This window comes from Notamacropus eugenii, chromosome 1, assembly GCF_028372415.1.
Source record: "Notamacropus eugenii isolate mMacEug1 chromosome 1, mMacEug1.pri_v2, whole genome shotgun sequence".
Lineage (NCBI taxonomy): Eukaryota > Metazoa > Chordata > Mammalia > Diprotodontia > Macropodidae > Notamacropus > Notamacropus eugenii.
The window spans coordinates 402645028-402664026 of NC_092872.1; the positions used below are offsets into that span (position 1 = coordinate 402645028).

The window sequence follows — 18999 nt, forward strand, 5'->3', positions numbered from 1 at the left end:
CCGCCCCTTTCCCCGCCCCCTCTAGCCCTCCAACCACTCGGTGTCAGGGTGGGGCCGGAGTCGTCCCCGCCCCCCTCCGCGCCCCGCCTCCACCCTGCTCTCTCTCACAGTCTGTCTCTCCAGGCCCGAGTCGGAGCCGCCCCGGCTCCGCCCCCTCCTCCACGAGCCCCGCCCCCCTCCGCGCCCCGCCTCCTCTGCTCTCTTGGCCGGGTGGGCGCCGCCTCTCGGGAAGATGGCGCTGCACTTTCAGGTCAGTGCGCGCTCCGCCGCCGCCGCGGGGCTCCGGCTCCCCGAGGTAGGGGAGGTTGCTGGCAACGGCTGGGACTGGGCAGGGACCAGCTCCCGCGGGCACAGCTGCGGCCGGGGCCGGGTGTCCCCCCTGGTCCCAAGCCCCATCACCGTTCCCCTCCCGCGGGCTGTGGAGCTCCCCCGCTCCACGGCGGCCCTGGGAAGGAGAGGGAAGGGGGCCGCAGTCCTCCCTCCGCCATCCCGGCCCCCAGCCCTGACCCATCGTCCGCCTTGCCTTCCTCTAGCCCGCCGCCGCCCCGCTCCCCGCCCCCCGGGAGGCGGGGCTGGGCTCGAAACCGTGACCGAGAAACGCGGGGTAGGGGGTGTCTGTGGCCTGGCTGCGTGTGACAGCAGGGGGCGCCGTGAGACGGGGCGGGGGAGGGGGCCGGCCCCCCAGCTCCACCTGCACGTCGGTCTGGCTCCTGTTTGTTTTCTCCTTGCGGGAAAGGGGGAGGAGAAAGGGAGGGAGCTGGGGGGAGAACGGTCAGTTTGGTGTGTTGGTGGAAGCATGGGCTTTGGCCTCGGACCCCGGGCCTGAGTTCGAATGTCAATGGGGTGTCTGTGTGTCTGTGTCTGTGTCTGTGTGTCTGTGTGCCACCTCCGCAGAGACCTGCTCATCTGTGCCTCACTCTCTTGTCTGGACTCCAGGTGTTCCCTGGTGGCCCTCCTGGCTTGCACTCGTGATCTGCAGGGCCCAAGATGCAGGCAGTGGGGGTTGCTTTCGGTTTCCTTATCTGTAACATGGAGGAATTGCACTAGATCTCCAGCATCCCTTCCTGCCCTCAGTCTGTGGTTGCTTAAGCTCTCTGAGTCCAGATGGGGATAAGAGTATTCACCAATATTTTTGAGGAAAATGCGATACAAACCCCAAGCACTATATCACAGACAGGTATTAAGTAAGATGAGGTTTAAGAGGAAAACTTGGTTTTGACAATGACATGGACTCCCACGGTCTCAACATGTGTGAGGTTCCAAATTTATATCTCCATTCTTGACCTCACTTCTAAACTCCAGAGCCACACATATGCATGTGCCTTTCCTACCAACACTTCCAAGCTCCTCAAGTCCAAAACCGAACTCAACAGCTTGTCTCCCTTCAGACTTCCCTGTCTCTGTCAATGACATCATCCTCTTAGTCTCCCAGACTCAAACCTAGGGAATCATCTTCATTCAGCTCCTCCCTCTCCCACGGTTCCACTTATCTAAACAGTTTCCACTTTCTGGAGATTCTACTATAGGAACATCTCTGTCATGTCCCACCCTAACCTTCTCAATTAAGTCCTTCATGAACTTTTCCTGAACTATTGCAACAGCTTCCTAACTGATCGTGAGTCTTCCCTCCAGTCGTCTTGCAGGATCAGATTAATTTTTCTAAAGCATAGTTTTGGTCCTGTCACCTGCCTGCACTAGACCTTCAAGGCTTAAAGAATAAAGTCCAGACACGTTAGTATCACTTTCATACTGAATACATTTGAAACAGAGTAGGTCTCTGTGTTTCAGTGTCTTTTTCCAGCCACCAAATGAGTTGAGTAATAATGGTAGACATTGGTATTGATCCAGAACTGAGACTCAATAGAAGATTGGGGAGTCAAGGTGGGAGTAAGAGTACTTAGTAGGAAGATGGCAGAATAAGGGGTCCTGTGTAGCAAAAATGGTAATGATCCTCTGGGTAAATTCAGAAGGCTTAAATTAAGTGATCATTGAGGTCAAAGTAGCTTCATTGGGTGTGAGTGAAACTGACTGTGAAATGAAAGAGTATTATCAAATTGGAGGTCTTAAGGGTGAAGTAATGCCATGTGATCTTGACAAGATCACAAATATGAAAGACTTTGAATTTGTTTGGGTGAGGGCTCACTTGAGGTGTGGGATTAAGAGGATCAAAATAAGGGTAATATGAGAATTTGTGCTTGATAGGTTTTTATGGCAGTTTACATTTATATAGCACTTTATTTTTTATTTATTTTTTTAGTAATGTAAACAGTTCAACTTTAATGAGTTCCTTAAGACTTGTCTTTACTGTTTACCTTTCCATGCTTCTCTTGATTCTTGTATTTGAAAGTCAAATTTTCTATTCAGCTCTGGTCTTTTCAATAAGAATGCTTGGAAGTCCTCTATTTCGTTGAAATTTCATTTTTTCCCCTGAAGTATGATACTTAGTTTTGCTGGGTGGGTGATTCTTGGTTTTAATCCTATCTCCTTTGACCTCTGGAATATCATTCCAAGCCCTGAGATCCCTTAATGTGGAAGCTGCTAAATTCTGTGTTATCCTGATTGTATTTCCACAATACTTGAATTGCTTCTTTTTGGCTGCTAATAATATTTTCTCCTTGACCTGGGAATTCTGGAATTTAGCTACAGTATTCCTAGGAGTTTTCCTTTGGGGTCTCTTTCAGGAGGTGATCAGTGAGTTCTTTCCATTTCTATTATACCCCCTGGTTCTAGAATATCAGGGCAGTTTTCCTTGATAATTTCTTGGAAGGTGATATCTAGGTTCTTTTTTTGATCATGATTTTCAGGTAGACCAATAATTTTAAAATTATCTCTCCTGGATCTGTTTTCCAGATCAGTTGTTTCTCCAGTGAGATATTTCACATTGTCTTCTATTTTTTCATTCTTTTGGTTTTGTTTTATAATTTCTTGGTTTCTCATAAAGTCATTATCTTCCATCTGCTCCATTCTAATTTTTAATTTTGTTTTCTTCAGTGAGCTTTTGAACCTCCTTTTTCATTTGGCTAATTCTGCTTTTTAAAGCATTTTTCTCCCCATTGGCTTTTTGGACCTCTTTTGCCATTTGGGTTGGTCTATTTTTAAAGGTGTTATTTTTTTCAGCATTTTTTTGAGTCTCCCTTAGCAAGTTGTTGATTCGCTTTTCATGATTTCCTTGCATTGCTTTCATTTCTCTTCCCAGTTTTTCCTCTCTTATTTGATTTTCAAAATCCTTTTTGAGCACTTCCACGGCCTGAGACTATTACATATTTTGGGGGGGAGGTTTTGGATGTAGAAGTCTTGACTTTTATGTCTTCCTTTGATGGTATGCTTTGTTCTTCCTCATCCGAAGGGATGGAAGAAAATACCTTTTCACCAAGAAAGTAACCTTGTATAGTCTTTTTTCCCCCTTTTTGGGCATTTTCCCAGTCAGTTCTTTGACTTTGGAGTCCTTTGTCAAGTGGAGGGTATGCTCTAAGGACCTGTAAGTTCTCAGTTCCTCCAAGGTGGCACAATCAAGGGAGAGGAGTTTACTCCTCTCCTGGCCTGCACTCTGGTCTGTGAGCAACCACAAGCATTCTTTTCTTCTGTGAGTAGGATTCCCTCTCCACTGTCACCACCAGCTCCACTAGGCAAGTACTCTTCCTTATCCCAGGACTGCCACTCAGGACTGAGACTCAGATCAGCTGCTGGATTCCCCCAGGGTTTTTAGGCTGAGTGCTCCAAAAATGGATGCTGCTGCTGCCCTGGGCCTAGGGCCAGACCACGCACCTCTCTCACCCAGGTGAAAGAGCTTTTTCACTGACTTTTGAGGCTGCTTTTGGCATTTGTGGGTTGAGAAATCTGGGAACCACAGCTGCTACCCATGATTTCACACCCTGAAGCCTGCTCCAGTTCTGTGTGCGCAGGGCAGGGCAGCCAAGGCTGAACTGTGTTCCTCTCCAATCCAGGTGCGATAGACCTTTCCTGTTGACCTTCCAGGCTGTCTTGGGCTGGAAATCTCTTTCACTCTGTCCTTTTGTGACTTCTGCTGCTCTAGAAATTGTTTAGAGTCATTTTTACAGGTATTTTTTGGGCTATGGGGGGAAAGTTAGAGGAAGGTCTTTCTTTCTACTCCGCCATCTTGGCTCCCCCCTTCCCCCATGTAGAGTCTGTATAGCACTTTAAAAAGTACTTTGCACAAAATACCCACATGAAGTATGTAGTAAAAACAACATTATTCCCATTTCACAGATAAAATTATTCTTAGAGATGCTGCAATTTGCTAAAGGCACACACCAAGTGTTTGACCCAAAATTTGACATAAAATATCTCAACAGGCTAGAGAGTTGGGCCAAATCTGAGATGAAATTTAATAGGGACAACTATAAAGTCATACTTGAGTTTAAAAAATAAGCTTCCCAAGGACAAGATGAAGTAGAAGTATTTAGACATCTGAAAAAACAAATCTGGAAGTTTTAATCAGCTATGAGCTCTATATGAGTCAGTAGTGTGATATGGCAGCCAAAAATATAGTGTGATCTTAGGCTGTATTAAGAATGTCACATCTAGTGCCTTGAGAAGTAGAGTGATATAATAATTCAAGCATAAACTATAAAATCAGACAATTGAGGTTTAAGTTCTGTTTCTGATACTAGCTCTGACTTAAGGCAAGTCACTAAATCTCTCAGGGAACTCTGTTAGGAATGAAAATTTCAGATGAGTTTGCTGGAGAATTTTTCCTCTCTTAGAGAGAACAAGTCTTAACCAAAACAAAAAATGAAAAGACAATTTTAGAAGAAGGGAGGTATTATTCCTGCTTTACTCTACCTTGAGGAGACTGTGACTAGAGTATTGAATGATTTTGAGTGCCATATTTTAGGGAGAACATTGACAAGCTCGGGATTGTACAGAGGAAGATGGCAAGGATGATGAAGAGTCTTGAGATCCTACCATGAGGAGTGGAAGGGACTGGAGATGTTTAGTCTGGAGAGGAGAAGACTTGGGGGCAGAAGACAGATTTGATGGTTGTCTTCAAGTACTTGAAGGGATATCATGTGGAAGAGAGATTAGACTTGGTCTGCACCATCCCCCACCCCCAGCCCCCATTATTCAAGCACCGCCTTCTGCACTTACACATGCACCACATACTAGTGCCCTTCCCCTCAAACTGTCTTGTATTATTATATTTTGTATTTATTTACGTTATGCTTTTATATGTTTTATTTGCCTTACAATATAAGCTCCTTGTGAGTAGGGATTATTTCATTCTTTTTACTTATAACCCCAGAGTTGACTTAGCACAGTGCCTGGCACATACCAGGGGTTTAATAAATTTTTGTTAATTGATTGGTTGATATGACTGGAGCTTTCCAGATGTCATAGCTTTACTGACACTTTTGCTTTCATCTGATTTTTCAAAGTTCTCTGCCTGTTCATTCGAGGCACCAAAATAAATGCTGCCTCCATAAAGCCATCCCAGGTTCCCCTCAGTTATATATCAATCAATCAGCAAGTATTATTAAGCATTTACTATATTCCAGATATTGTATTCCTCCTCAGACTCTAATATTATATATTTTGTATTGGTATTTTAGCATTTATCATATTCTATTTTGTAGCATAATTTTGTGTTTGTGCATATTGTTTTATCTCTTAGAATGTAATTTCTTGAGGATAAAGACCTTGTATTATTTATCTTGGTATCCCCTTTGGAACCAAGCACAGGGCCTTGAATACAGTGACTACTCACTGGAGACTATGACTGTGGCTTATGAAAATTGGTTGGGGAAAAAAATGCTGACATTAAACCCTGAGGGGGAAAAAAGGGATAGGAAGAGTAGGATAACTTGATGGTGGCCTTCAGGTTTTTAAAAGGCCATCATGTTGAAGAGACATTAAATTTATAGTAGAATGTATTCTTGAGGAAATAGATCATTTTTCTTTTTTCTTTTTGGTCTTTGGATTCCTAGCATCTTACATTGCACATTATACATACAAAGTGTTTAATATATGTTTTTGAATTGAATTGAACTTGTTCCAGTTGTCCCCAGAGGACTAAACCAGGGGAAATGCCTGGGGGAATTGGGTTTAATGTAAGGAAAAACTTAACAAAGCAAGTTGTTCAAAAATGTAAAGGGCTGCATTAAGAGGTGTGGCTGGTGAATGATGTCTGATTATCTGAGGTAATAGGTTCTTTATCACCCGAGATCAGAATGGTCTTCTAGCTGAGGCTTGCATAATCACTTATTGAGGAAGTAGTCAGAATTCCTGTTCCAGTGGAGGTTAAATTAAGTAGCCCTTAAGGTTCTTTCCAACTGAGAGTTTGGATGTAGTGGGGAACCAGGTGAGCTAGGGGAAAAGATCCTCTGAAGAAGGGCAAGGTAGCTGTTATCTCCATTTTCCGGATATTTTTTAATCTGACTAAGATAATGTTTATTTAAAAAATTTAAACACCTTTTCATTTATATCTTTCAGGTTTGTTTGCTTTTTTTTACTTCATCAGAATTTCTTCCAGTATTCATCCTCCTTTCTCTTCCCAAACAACTAATCCGTATTAGAAATTATATTTTTGAAGAAAAAAAGAGGAAGAGATAAATAATATGCAAAATTAATCAGTATCTCCAAAAAAAAGTCTGAAAATGTAGGCAATATTCCATACCTGTGGACCTTCCACCTCTGCACAGGAGTGGGGGTGGGGGGTGGGGAAGGAGGGTATTTCTCATCTTTCTTTTTTGGGGCTATGTTTATTCTTTGTAATTTTTCATCATTCACTTTTTCTTGTTTTGTGATTGCCCTTTCCATTTACATTATTTCATTCATTGTACATACTGTTTTCTTGTCTTTGCTTACTATACTTTGTGTCAGATCATGTAAATCTTTATGTTTTTCTGTATTTGTCACATTCATCATTTCTTACAATACATAATACCATATTATATTCATGTAGCATAATTTGCTTAGTCCTTCTCCAGTTGATGGGTATCTACTTTGTTTTCATTTCTTTGCTTCCACAAAAAGTGCTTCTATAAATATTTTGGTGTAATATGGGGAATCTGAGAAACAAAATCTTTTAAAGAAACATAACTGCCTTTCATCTATTTCAAGGCTGTCCCGTGGAAGAGATAATTATTTTTGTTTTGCTTAGGCCTACAGGGAAGGACTAAGCAGTAGGTATTTCTAGAGAGGCAGATCAGTTCAATGTAAGAAAAACATTTTCTAATAATTGGAGCTATTTCAAAGTGGAATGCATTGTCCTGGAAAGTAGTGGTTACTACCTTACTAAGAATATTCAAATAAAAGCATAATGACTACGTACTGGAGATGTTGTTGAGGAGATTTCAGCACAAATATGGGCTAGATTAAAAGCTGTCTTGAGATCCCTTTCATTTCTGAATTTCTGAGACGGTACTGAGGAGAAGGGAAAAAGAGCTCCAATTTCTTGTCTATTTTGGGTACATAATATCTGTTATGTTGATTCTGAAAATCAGAGTGCTATAGGAAAGGGAAACTCCAGTTAATGTTTACATTAATGGATAAGAGAACCAAGAAGAAATGATGGTTGTTTCTAACTTAGGGATTGGCAAAATTGAGGATTAGGCAGAAATGGAAAACCCCTTTCAGTAAATTAATTCTTTTATAATTTAAAACTGAATTAGAGGAGAGAACTCTGATCTAGAAGAGTGTGGACAGAAGACATGAGAAAGATCACAAAATCTTAGTTGGAAGGAACTTCAGAGACCATTTATTGCAACTAGTGCCTGGACAGTAGTTTCCAGAAGTGATAATTAAGCACTGTTGTATTGTTGTGGGTTATCTTTTGTTTTGGAAGAGGACCATGACATCAGGAACTCTCCTCTCCTATTGTAATGTAAGAAATGATGAAAGGGATGGTTTCCAGAAAACATGGGAAGATTTTATCTGAACTGATACAAAATGAAGTGAGCAGAACCAGAACAATTTACACAGTAACAGGAAGATTGTAAAGATGATCAGCTGTGAAAGACTTAGCATCTCTAATCAATGCAGTTACCTACTTCAGTTCTCGATGAAGAATGCTGTCTACATCCAGATAGAGATGATGGACTCAGAGTTTAGATTGAAGATTTTCTCTCTTTCTCATTTCCTTCCTTCCTTCCTTCCTTCCTTCCTTCCTTCCTTCCTTCCTTCCTTCCTTCCTTCCTTCCTTCCTTCCTTCCTTCCTTTCTTTCCTTTTTGGAACATGGCTAATGCAGAAATATGTTTTTCTTGACTTCATTTGTATAAAGAATATTGTATTTCTTACCTTCTTAGTGGGTGAGTGAAGGGTGAGGGGAGGGAATGAATTTGGAACTGAAAAATGAATTTAATTTAGCAACAGCAGAAAAAAGAGGCCCTACAAGTGGCCATTTAACCTGCACTTGAAGACTTCTGGAAAGGAACCTACTACTTTCCAAAGCAGTCCATCCCACTCACCTTGGGATAGCTCTGATGGTTGTAAGGCAGTTTTTCTTTTCATGGGACCTAAATCCTCTTCTCTGTAACTTACACCCACTACTCCTAGCTCTACTCCTAGCTCTGCCTTTTATGATCAAGCACAGTAAACCCTTCATGTTCTTTTTAAAATTTTTTTCAGTTTTCACCATTCACTTCCACAGGAATTTGAATTCAAAATTGTCTCCTGAACTCTCCCTACCCTTCACCCCAGGACAGCATGCACCCTATCCAGCCATTCTTCCAGTACATCCTCCCTTCCATTATACCCACTTCTTCCATCCCCCCCCCCCCATTTTCCTATAGGGCAAAATAGCTTTCTATAATCCATTGCCTGTACATCTTATTTACCATTTGCATGCAAAAACCATTTTTAGCATTCATTATTAAAGCTTTGAGTTCCATATTATCTTCCTCCCTCCTTCCCCACCCACTCTTGCTGAGAAAGTAAGCAATTCAATATAGGTCATACATGTGTAGCCATGCAAAACACTTCCAAAGTAGTTATGTTGTGAAAGATTAACCACATTTCCTCTGTCCTATCCTGTCTTCCATTTATTCCATTCCCTCCCTTGATTTGTTTTCCCACAATAGTGTTTGCTTCTAATTATCACTTTCCCCAATTTATTGTCCCTTCTATTATCTTCCTTCTCCTATCCCCTTCCCCCCTGCCTTCCTGCAGGGTAAAATAGATTTCCATATCCAATTGAGTGTGTTTTATTCCCTCCTAAAGCCAAATCCCATGAGAGTGAGGCTCACTTATTCTTTTTCATCTTCCCCCTCTTCCCCTTCATTGTAAAAGCTCATTCTTGCCTCTTTTATGTGAGATGATTTGCTACATTCTCTCTCTCCCTTTCTTTTACTCCTAGTATATTTCACTCAACAGTAAATTTTTTTTTTAAGTATTTTCCCTTCATATTCAGCTCACCCTGTGCCCTCTATGTGTGTGTGTGTGTGTGTATGTGTGTGTATATGTATATATGTGTGTATATATATATACATATATAAATATACATACGCATACATACACCCATGTACATATACATAGCTGCACATATATAATATGCACATGCATACCTGTATATGTACATGTATATGTGTGTGTTTGTCCTTCGTTGCTGAAGAAGACCATGCCATCAGAAAAATAATGACATGACTTGCCCTTGACTTTGTTTTGAGTGAGAGAGGGCTGTGCAGGTCACCAGCCTCAATTCTCCTTCAGAGCCATCTGAATCCAGTGACCAGATATTCATCAGGATGACTGAAGATGACCCAGGATGAGGCAATTGGGGTTAAGTGACTTGCCCAAGATCACACAGCTAGTGAGTGTCAAGTGTCTGAGGTGAGATTTGAACTCAGGTCCTCCTGACTACTGCACTGGTGCTCTATCCACTGTACCACCTAGCTGCCCATATGTATATGTAATATTCACACATACACATATATAAATTCCCTCTAACTACCCTAATACTGAGAAAGGTCTCATGAATTACAAATACTATCTTTCCATGTAGGAATATAAACAGTTCAACTATAATAAATTCCTTATGACTCTCTTTCATATTTACCTTTTCATGTTTCTCTTGATTCTTATATTTGAAAGTCAGATTTTCTGTTCAGTGCTGGTGTTTGCTTGGAACCCCTCTATTTCACTGAAATTTTCTTTTTTTCCCTGAAGTATTATATTCAGTATTGCTGGGTAGGTGATTCTTGGTTTTAATCCTACCTCCTTTGACCTCTGGAATATCATATTCTAAGCCATTCGATCCCTTAGTGTAGAAGCTGCTAAATCTTGTGTTATCCTGATTGTATTTCCACAATACTTGAATTTGTCTTCCTGACTGCTTTTAATTTTTTCTCCTTGACCTGGGAACTCTGGAATTTGACTACAATATTCCTATGAATTTTCCTTTGGGGTCTCTTTCAGGAGGTAATTGGTGAATTCTTTCCATTTCTCTTTTACCCTCTGGTTCTAGAATATCAGAGCAGTTTTCCTTGATAATTTCTAGGAAGATGATGTCTAGGTTCTTTTTTTGATCATAGTTTTCAGGTAAACCAATATTTTAAAAATTGTCTCTCTTGGATATATTTTCCAGGTCAGTTGTTTTTCCAATGAGATATTTCACATTGTCTTCTATTTTTTCATTCTTGTGGTTTTGTTTTGTAATTTCTTGATTTTTCATAAAGTCATTGGCTTCCATCTACTCCATTTTAATCTTTAAGAAATTGTTTTCTTCAGTGAGCTTTTGGACCTCCTTTTCCATCTTGTCAATACTGCTTTTTCAGGTATTCTCCTCATTGGCTTTTTCGACCTCTTTTGACATTTGGTTTATTAGTCTATTTTTAAAGATGTTATTTTCTTCAGCATTTTTGGGGGTCTCCTTTGGCAAATTGTTGACTTGTTTTTCATGATTTTCTTGCATCACTCTCATTTGTCTTCCCAAATTTTCCTCCACCTGTTTTACTTGATTTTCAGACTCCTTTTTGAGCTCTTCCATAGCCTGAGACCATTGCATATTTTCTTTTGGAGGCTTTGGATGTAGGAGCTTTGACCTTGCTGCCTCTTTCCACTTGTATGCTTTGATCTTCTTCTGATTGTATACTTTGTTCTTCCTCATCTTAAAGGATGGAAGAAAATACCTTTTTCACCAAGGAAGTAACCTTCTATGGTATTATTTTTTTCCACTTTGGGGCATTTTTCCAGGCAATTATTTGACTTTTGAGTCCTTTGTCAAGTGCAAGGTATACTACCCTAGTCTTTAGAGGTTTTGTGCAGCTATTCTCCAAGATATCTGTAGAAACCTGTAGGTTTTTAGTTGCTCCAAAGTGGCATAGCAAGGGAGAAGTATTTACTCTTCTTCTGGCCTGTGCTCTGGTCTCTGAGCAACCAAAAGCACTCTTTTCTGCCCTGGAACTGTAAATAGGATTGCCTTAACACACCTGTCACCAGCTCTGCCACTAGTGCTCCTTCTCACTCTGGGACCACCACTCAGGACTGAGACCCAGATCATCTGCATTCCCTCACTCTTGGTAGGTGGAGAGCTCTGGAAGTAGCCACTACTGTGGCCGTGGCTGCAGCCACCCTGGTTCTGGGGCCTAACAGTGCTCCCCTCTCACCCTGGTGAAAGAGCTTTCTCACTGACCCTTGATGTTGTCTTTGGCATTTGTGGGTTGAGAAATCTGGAAACTGCAACAGTTGCCTGTGATTCAGCACCCTGAAGCCTGCTCCAATCCTGTCTGTGCCAGCGCAGCTGGGCTGTGCTCTGCTCTGAGCCTGGTGCAAAAGACCATTCCTGTTGGCCTTCCAGGCTTTCTTGGGCAGGAAACCTGTTTCACTCAGTCATTTTGTGGCTTCTGCTGCTTTAGAATTTGTTTAGAGTCATTTTTTTTTTACAGGTATTTTAATGACTTTGGAGGGAGAGCTTGAGCAGGTCCGTGCTTCTACTCCACCAATTTGGCTCTGCCCCCTCAACCCTTCATGTTCTTGAAGATAGTTATAATGCTCCAACCTAATTTTGATTACTCCTTTGCAAAGTCGTCATACATACCACAGTTCCTTACTATAACCAAGATCAAAAGATCGCAAGTTCCCTTACAGCTCTGACGTTTTGTATTCTAGCCTTTCATAACCTTTGCAGAGTACTAGGCACGGGGATTCATAAATGTTTATGAATGAATAAATGAATGAAATCTTTTCTGGGTCTTACCGGTCACTAATCATGGAGCTGTTAAGGCCCCAGGTTTGGTTACCTAGCAAGAATGAGCCTTACCTGTTATGTGTGGCAGTTGTTTGGCCTGACTTCTCCTGAGATTTCCAAAATAAAAGAATACTTGATTTAGTGTAATTTCTGGAAATGTGTTCTCTGAGAAGTTGTTTTTCTAGAGGTAACATCATAGTGATGGTATATAATTTTTCCATGTTGTCAATAAATAGAAGTTCACAGTTGACAGGGATTCTGAAAGCCCCTACTTGTGCTTTGTGTGCTATGCTAATGTTGGGGGTAAGGAGACCAATGAGGAGAAAGTTGTACTAGATAAATAGTGACTACCTAGATGTAGTGAAGATAGAAAAAAGGGACAAATGTGGAGGTTGCCACATGGTGTGGGCTAGAAGAAAGCATATTGAATTTGGAGAAGGGGAGATGGGTTCAAATCCCAACTCTGGCTTCTCCTACCTATATGACCTTGGGTAAGTTGCTTAGCCTCTCTGTCCCTAGTTTCCTTACTTGTCAAATGAAGGGATTAGAGTAGATGGCCACTAACATCTTTGCTCCTGTGAAAGAAGCTGCATGATTTGATAACCCATTGGAAATGCCAAGCAAAGGACTGATCTATTACTTCTAGGTTCCCTATATGGAAGACATGATGGCATTACCTATTATATTGGGGAAGTTAGACACAAGGGAGTAGAGCTATCCCCAGAGCCCTTGCAGTTTGCCCTGGGCTTTGGATACCCCACTCTGCTTTGTTCACCAAGAGACTAATAGCCTAGGGAAGTAGTAGATAGTAGTAGATAGATGATTCCTAAGGCAAGATTTGTTGTCTGACTGACAGAAATAAATTCATCTTTCTTTTTCTTATACTTCCTTCAGTTTACATGATAACATCTCTGCTCCTTTATTTTCTTTTCAAAGTTGTCCTTAATTTTACCTGGATATGAATATTGTCAAGCAGGGTACACAGTGTGTGATTTGACCATATGGTCAGCCCCTAGGAATGACCCTAATAAAGAAGACTTATAGGGGCAAGGAGTAAAGGTGACTATTATCAACTTAGCCAAATTCAGTTTTGACAGTGGTCATATGATCTTAGCATTAGAACCTTAGTTCATCTCAGAGCTTCTTAAACTTTTTTCCACTTACAACCCCTTTTCCAGCAGCCTTCTTTGGAGTTGTGTGGTCTAAGAGCATGTTCAGTGAAAAGTGTGCATGCTTTGTGTTCAGAATCAAGGCTGCAGTGAAGTTGGTCAGTGCAACTGGGCAAGTGCTGCCAGCAGCACCTTAGATTCATATGTGTTTGATTTTTAATTTTTGGTCATGGCATACAGAAATCTCTTATTGTTGCCAGATTTTTATTTGGTCATGACCCACAGTTTAAGAAGTGTGGTGTTCAACTCGAGTTCCTAAAATGGGAAATTGAGGCCTAAAGATGCTAAGTGACTTGCCCATGTTTACACAGATAGTAAGCCTCAGAGGTGAATTGGTGCCCATATTCTCTGGCTCCAGAGCCAATGATCTTTTATGATATGCTATGCAGGGAAGATATCATAGGCATGGTGGGCACAGGACTGAAATAAGTGAGTAAGCTGGGGACGGGCAAATGGATTTGTTTGTTATCTGTGTATCCATGGTAATCGAATGTGTGATCTGGTGGCTTTTTTTTCCTACCCTGTACCTGTTATTTATACAGATGGATTTTTGGTAAGGATTTTCTAACGCTGATAGGTTACCATAATTTTTCAGTCTTTGGTGGTTTCCATTTGTTTTATTCTCATATATATCCCTCCTTTAAAGCCAGTTTTCTTCTCTAAGCAGCTTCATGCAGTATACCAAGTATGTGTCAAGTTGTTAGTACTCCAGTGACAGAACATAGTTTTACTCCTCCCTTTTGTCTTAATGTTGTGTAAAATTTTCTTGACTCTTGAAAGAAGCAAGTTAAAACATTTTCCCTTTTGTTTTTTTCTATATTCCTTTAGTTAATCATTTAAATTTGGTTGGAAAAAATGTAATTTTATATCTCAGGGTTTGTCCAGTTTTGACCAATTAGTACAGAACCAAATCATTCAAATTTGCTCAGAGAAAAACAATCAGCATGCCAACTGATGTTGTTGGTGACTTTTTCTTATCCTATGAAGTTACTGGAGCTTTTGGCTCCTATTTCTCTTTCTTACTGCCTGTTTAAAATGCTTCCTCCAGTCATATTTTATCCTATCTACATGGTCTTGAAGCATTTGGGGACTGCAGCCTATTTTGTTTAGTTAACAATAAATGATTCTTTTAACTCCACCTATTCATTTCAAACCCCCACCAAAACCTTAAATGAGGAAAGTGGTTGATTAGCCCTTCTTCTGTATCAATTCTTTATAAGCTTTATAATATTTAAATAGGTTTGTGATTTTTTTTTTTTGGTGTGGATACTCCTTCCACCATCACAATTCACAATCCATGTGCTTTAGTAGATGTTCTTCATAGGTTGTTGTGGCTGAAATGGCTAATTGAGCTAACCTTGCACCTTTCTAGATTTAGTGTGGCTAACTATATGTTGTAGTCACCCTACTCTGATTGAAGCTACCTTGGCAAAATCTACCTGTGCTTGTGCTCATCACTTCTAGCTTTCCAGAGCTCTGGACCACATCATTGCCAGGCTGAAGCTTCAGAGGAAGTTGTTAATGGAGTAAGCTCCACTTTGTCCAGGAAAATCACAAAAATATCTTTTACTCATCAATTCAAAACTAATACATTGCTTTGCATAGTTTTAAAAGTGAATATAATAACTTACTGAGGGACTGTGTCATTTACTTTTTTATTCCCAGAGCCTAGTTTGCCCTAATTTGTTGAATTAAGTTGAAGGTTCACTTAAACAATACTGCTGAGGAAATTAGTTAAAAATTTCCAGGATGCTCTTTCCCTTGCCAGAATTGTATCTTGACCCATTGTATTTGGTGTTCAAACCTGTATCCCTTTGCAAATGAGTCTATTATTTGAGTTCTTAGGAAAGTAGAATCATTACTTCTTTCAATATTATAAAGTCTCCTTCCAATACTGTAAAAAACAAAACCTTTCTCAGTCTGAATTTTAGGAAAAATCATGGTAAATAACTTTATCTGTTTTTGATCAAGAACATTCTGTAGTCCAGTGAAAAGAGCACTGAGTTACTAAAAAACCTAGGTTCTAGTTCTAGATTTGGCTACAACTACATGATCTTAGATAAATCACTGCCCCTCTCTGAAGAAATGATAGGGTTAGACATGATTGAATTAATAACCTCCCATTTAGCATTATTTTAAACTATCCCTGTGCCTTCTTGATTCAGATAAGAGTATATTTTATAAGCAAGATAAAAAGTGTGTTTCTTCATCTGTAAAGTGATAGGTTGGACTAGATGATCTCTGAAGTCCCTTCCAGCTCTAGAACCTAACATCTTTTATTAAGTTCAGTATCCCGCTATCACTGTGATAATGGTGATGATTATTCTTTTATAGCAGGACAAATCAGAGTGCTGGAATTTTAAAGATAATGTGGATTATAAGAAGTATCTTGATTTTCCCATTACCTGTTTGTCATATCCACATTCATATGATTTTATTAGCGATTTAATGGATATTACAGTTAAGCAGTCTAATTGAACATCTTTTTTTTTCAGACTTTGAATGAGCTGGAAGTATTATGTAATCACCTTTACGTAGGGACTGATCTTTCACAACGAATACAAGCTGAGAAAGTGCTGCTGGAACTTATTGACAGTCCAGATTGTCTCAGCAAGTGTCAGCTTTTATTAGAACGAGGAACAGTAAGTATATTTGATATATGTGATTGAACTAATTTTAAATATCATTATCAGTGGTAATAGACACAAAGTACAGATAATACAAAAATGATAGATAATCTATACAGTGCTTAACGTGTAACTGTAGGATTCTAGAGTGAGAAAGGAAGGACATAGGAAAATCTAGGGGAGAAATCTGAGTGAGAAGGAGGGTGAATTTAGACACTTAGGGGCAGAAGGTCATACATCTAGACCTAGAAGGGTTGTGATACCTGCCCTTTTTAGGAAGGTTGAATGGCAACCAGAATTTTTTTTTCTAGAAGAGGAATCGAGCTTACTATTACCTTCTTTAAAAATGTTAATGAATAATTAAGAAAATAAAGCAAAAACACTAATAAATAAAGCTCAGATTTGAGGAAAGAGTTCTGAATAAGACAGACATATTCTTAGATTAATATTTTTAAATGATGATAATCAGCAAATCTACTCTCTTACCTGACCTCATCCCAGTCTTTCATGGCCACAGCTGTGTGACTGATATCTTAACCTAATATGATTAAAGGTCAAGAAGTGCAATCAGACATAAAAAGAATGAGAAGATGCACTCAGAGATAACAATGTGCATCCAGCTGGTCAATAGAGTAAGAATGTTATCTTTAAACCAAACAGATAAACTTGGCCAAATGTACATTTAAGGAAAATCACCTTCACAACTTTAAGTAGTATGAACTAGCAGGGTGAGAGATTTGAGGGAGACCAAATGGCAATCTGATACAGTAATCTAGATGAGGGGTGATAAGGGCCTGAACTAAAGTGGTAGCTATATGAGTTAAGAGAAATAGTTAGTTGTGAAAGTAGAAAGAGAAAGATTTGTCAACAGACAGGATATTTAGGGTGATGGAAAATATGGAATTATGGGCAACTCCAAAGTTTAGAACCTGGATAGTGTTTCTTTCTTTCTACTGAAAAAGGAAAGTATGGAAGAGGGCTGTTTTGGGAAGAAAGGATAATGTGTTCAGTTTTGGAAAAATGAATTTAGATGTCTGTGGGACATCTAGTTTTAAATGTCCAATAGGCAATTGGTGATATGGGACTGAAGTTCAGGAGGCAGTGATATATATAGATCTAGAAATCATCATCGTAGAGATTATAATATAATCCATGGGAGATGAAAAGGTCACCAAGAAATAGTAATAGAAAGAGGAGAACATCTAACCTAGGGGAACACTCACATTTAGGAGATGTGATATAGATGAAGAATCTGCAAAGGAGATGAAGCAGGAGCAGTGGGAGAATAAATGGGAGAATAACCAGGAGAGAATTGTGGCATGAAAACCCAGAGAAGAGAGAGTATCCAGGAGGAAAGGATGGTCAACAGTGTCAAGGGCAACAGATTGGTCACCATGAAAGGTGAAGACTAGGGAAATGGTTGAGCTGGATAAACATTCATTCATTTAGACTTTTACCAAAAGCTGACTAATTACAATCAACCATCTACTTGAAATTCATGAGAGCTAGGTTCATAAAACAAAGCATAAATTTTTTGTGTTAAAGACTTGTTGAATTTTATCAAAACTAAATCATTTGAAAATATACCTATAATCAGAATAATGTTAAAATGGAGTCTTCTGAAGAGATCCATAAAATAAAAACACATTTTTTGTTTAATAGGAAATGATTTCATAATAATAATTGACATTTGTATACTATTTTAAAGTGTTCGAAACAAACTTTATTAGTTTATTGGTTAGTAAAAAGGGAAAAGAAGAAGAAATCATCTCATTCCTCATAACAAATCTGATGAGGAAACAGTTTTGGGGAGATTAAATGGCTTCAAATAATAAATTAGAAATCCCAAAGTAGGTACTTGATATATTCTTATTCAATGATTATAAACTGATTGAAAAACTTGCTCCTATCCAGATGCAGGCTAATTTTTTAATTATGAGACTTTGGTTGTTCTTGCTTCTTTGTTGATCAGCTTTATGACCTTGGATGAGTTGCTGCCCTTCTCTTTGTTTGTGTCCTCATATTTTCTAGCTCTACTATTCTTTTATTCCTTAGTTCATTTCTGTGATTCCTTATAGTTATTTGAGGTGGCATATCTCACAACTTTTCTCTCTCAGAAATTTGTTAATCAAAGCATGCCTTTTACCATGATGAAAATTTTTTTGAACAACCAAAGGAAAAAGGAAAAAAATGGCATTCCAAAGCATTAGAATTTTGAACACAAATAATTTGACTCGTTATTTCTTATTTCGTTTGCTCTAGTGAAAGTTAATTTAAAATGCAAAAAAAATTTTTTTGTAGACATCCTATTCTCAGCTACTTGCAGCAACATGCCTTTCAAAACTCGTCAGCAGAGTGACTCCTCTACCTATTGAACAGAGAATAGATATCCGTAAGTACTTCATTGTGCTTTTTACAAAATAGAATTTTAAAAGGCAGTTTTTCTCTAAATGTTTTGTTGAAGTCAGAAGTGTGAGTTATGTGTTCCTGACACTTTTAAAATCTTTTGGTTTTTGACTTTTAAAGAGGAGCCTTAGGATGTATTATTTTCTGTGATGGGGGTGAACAGTGGTAAGAAATCCTAAAGTGATTAAAAGTTATTTTCTTTTGCTTTGGAATAGAATAGATAATGTATTGCACAGAAGATTCACCTTCCCGAAACTTTTTGCTATTTTAAAAAGTAATATCCACCTTGACTTCCTTTAGGCATCTCAAATTCTCTACATCTAAAACAAAATTCCTTATCTTTGCCCCAAAACTCACACCTGTGATTTTCCTAATGTCTAGGATTTCACCATTCTCGCAGCCACCAAGTTCACAACCTCAGAGTATCTTCTCCTCTTTAATCTCTATTATTCCCCATAGCTGGTCTTGTTGACTCCTTATTGTTCCTCGTTAAAATAGTCAACATTGGTCCTTTTAACTCTATTCATACAGCCACCACGCTACTTCATCACCTCTCATTTGTTCTTCTATAATAGTTTTCTAATTAGTCTCTCTTTCTCCAGGTCCTCCACTTTCCATCCTCTACGGAGCTGCCAAATTGATATTTCTAAATTA

General features: G+C 39.4%; 1 protein-coding gene across 2 annotated transcripts in view; it reads left to right on the forward strand.

The window, feature by feature from the left end:
- Positions 1 to 190: 190 nt before the first annotated feature.
- The window catches only part of RANBP17 (RAN binding protein 17), a 331100-nt gene continuing 312291 nt past the window's right edge, over positions 191 to 18999 (forward strand). Inside the window, exons 1-3 of one of the 2 annotated variants that reach the window (XM_072630957.1) lie at positions 191 to 250; positions 15808 to 15954; positions 18241 to 18331. In XM_072630957.1, the coding sequence (XP_072487058.1) occupies positions 233 to 250; positions 15808 to 15954; positions 18241 to 18331 (256 nt within the window). In that variant the 5' untranslated portion in view covers positions 191 to 232. Of the gene's footprint in view, positions 296 to 15807; positions 15955 to 18240; positions 18332 to 18999 lie in introns of both variants that reach the window. The other variant, XM_072630955.1, reaches the window with a different exon arrangement.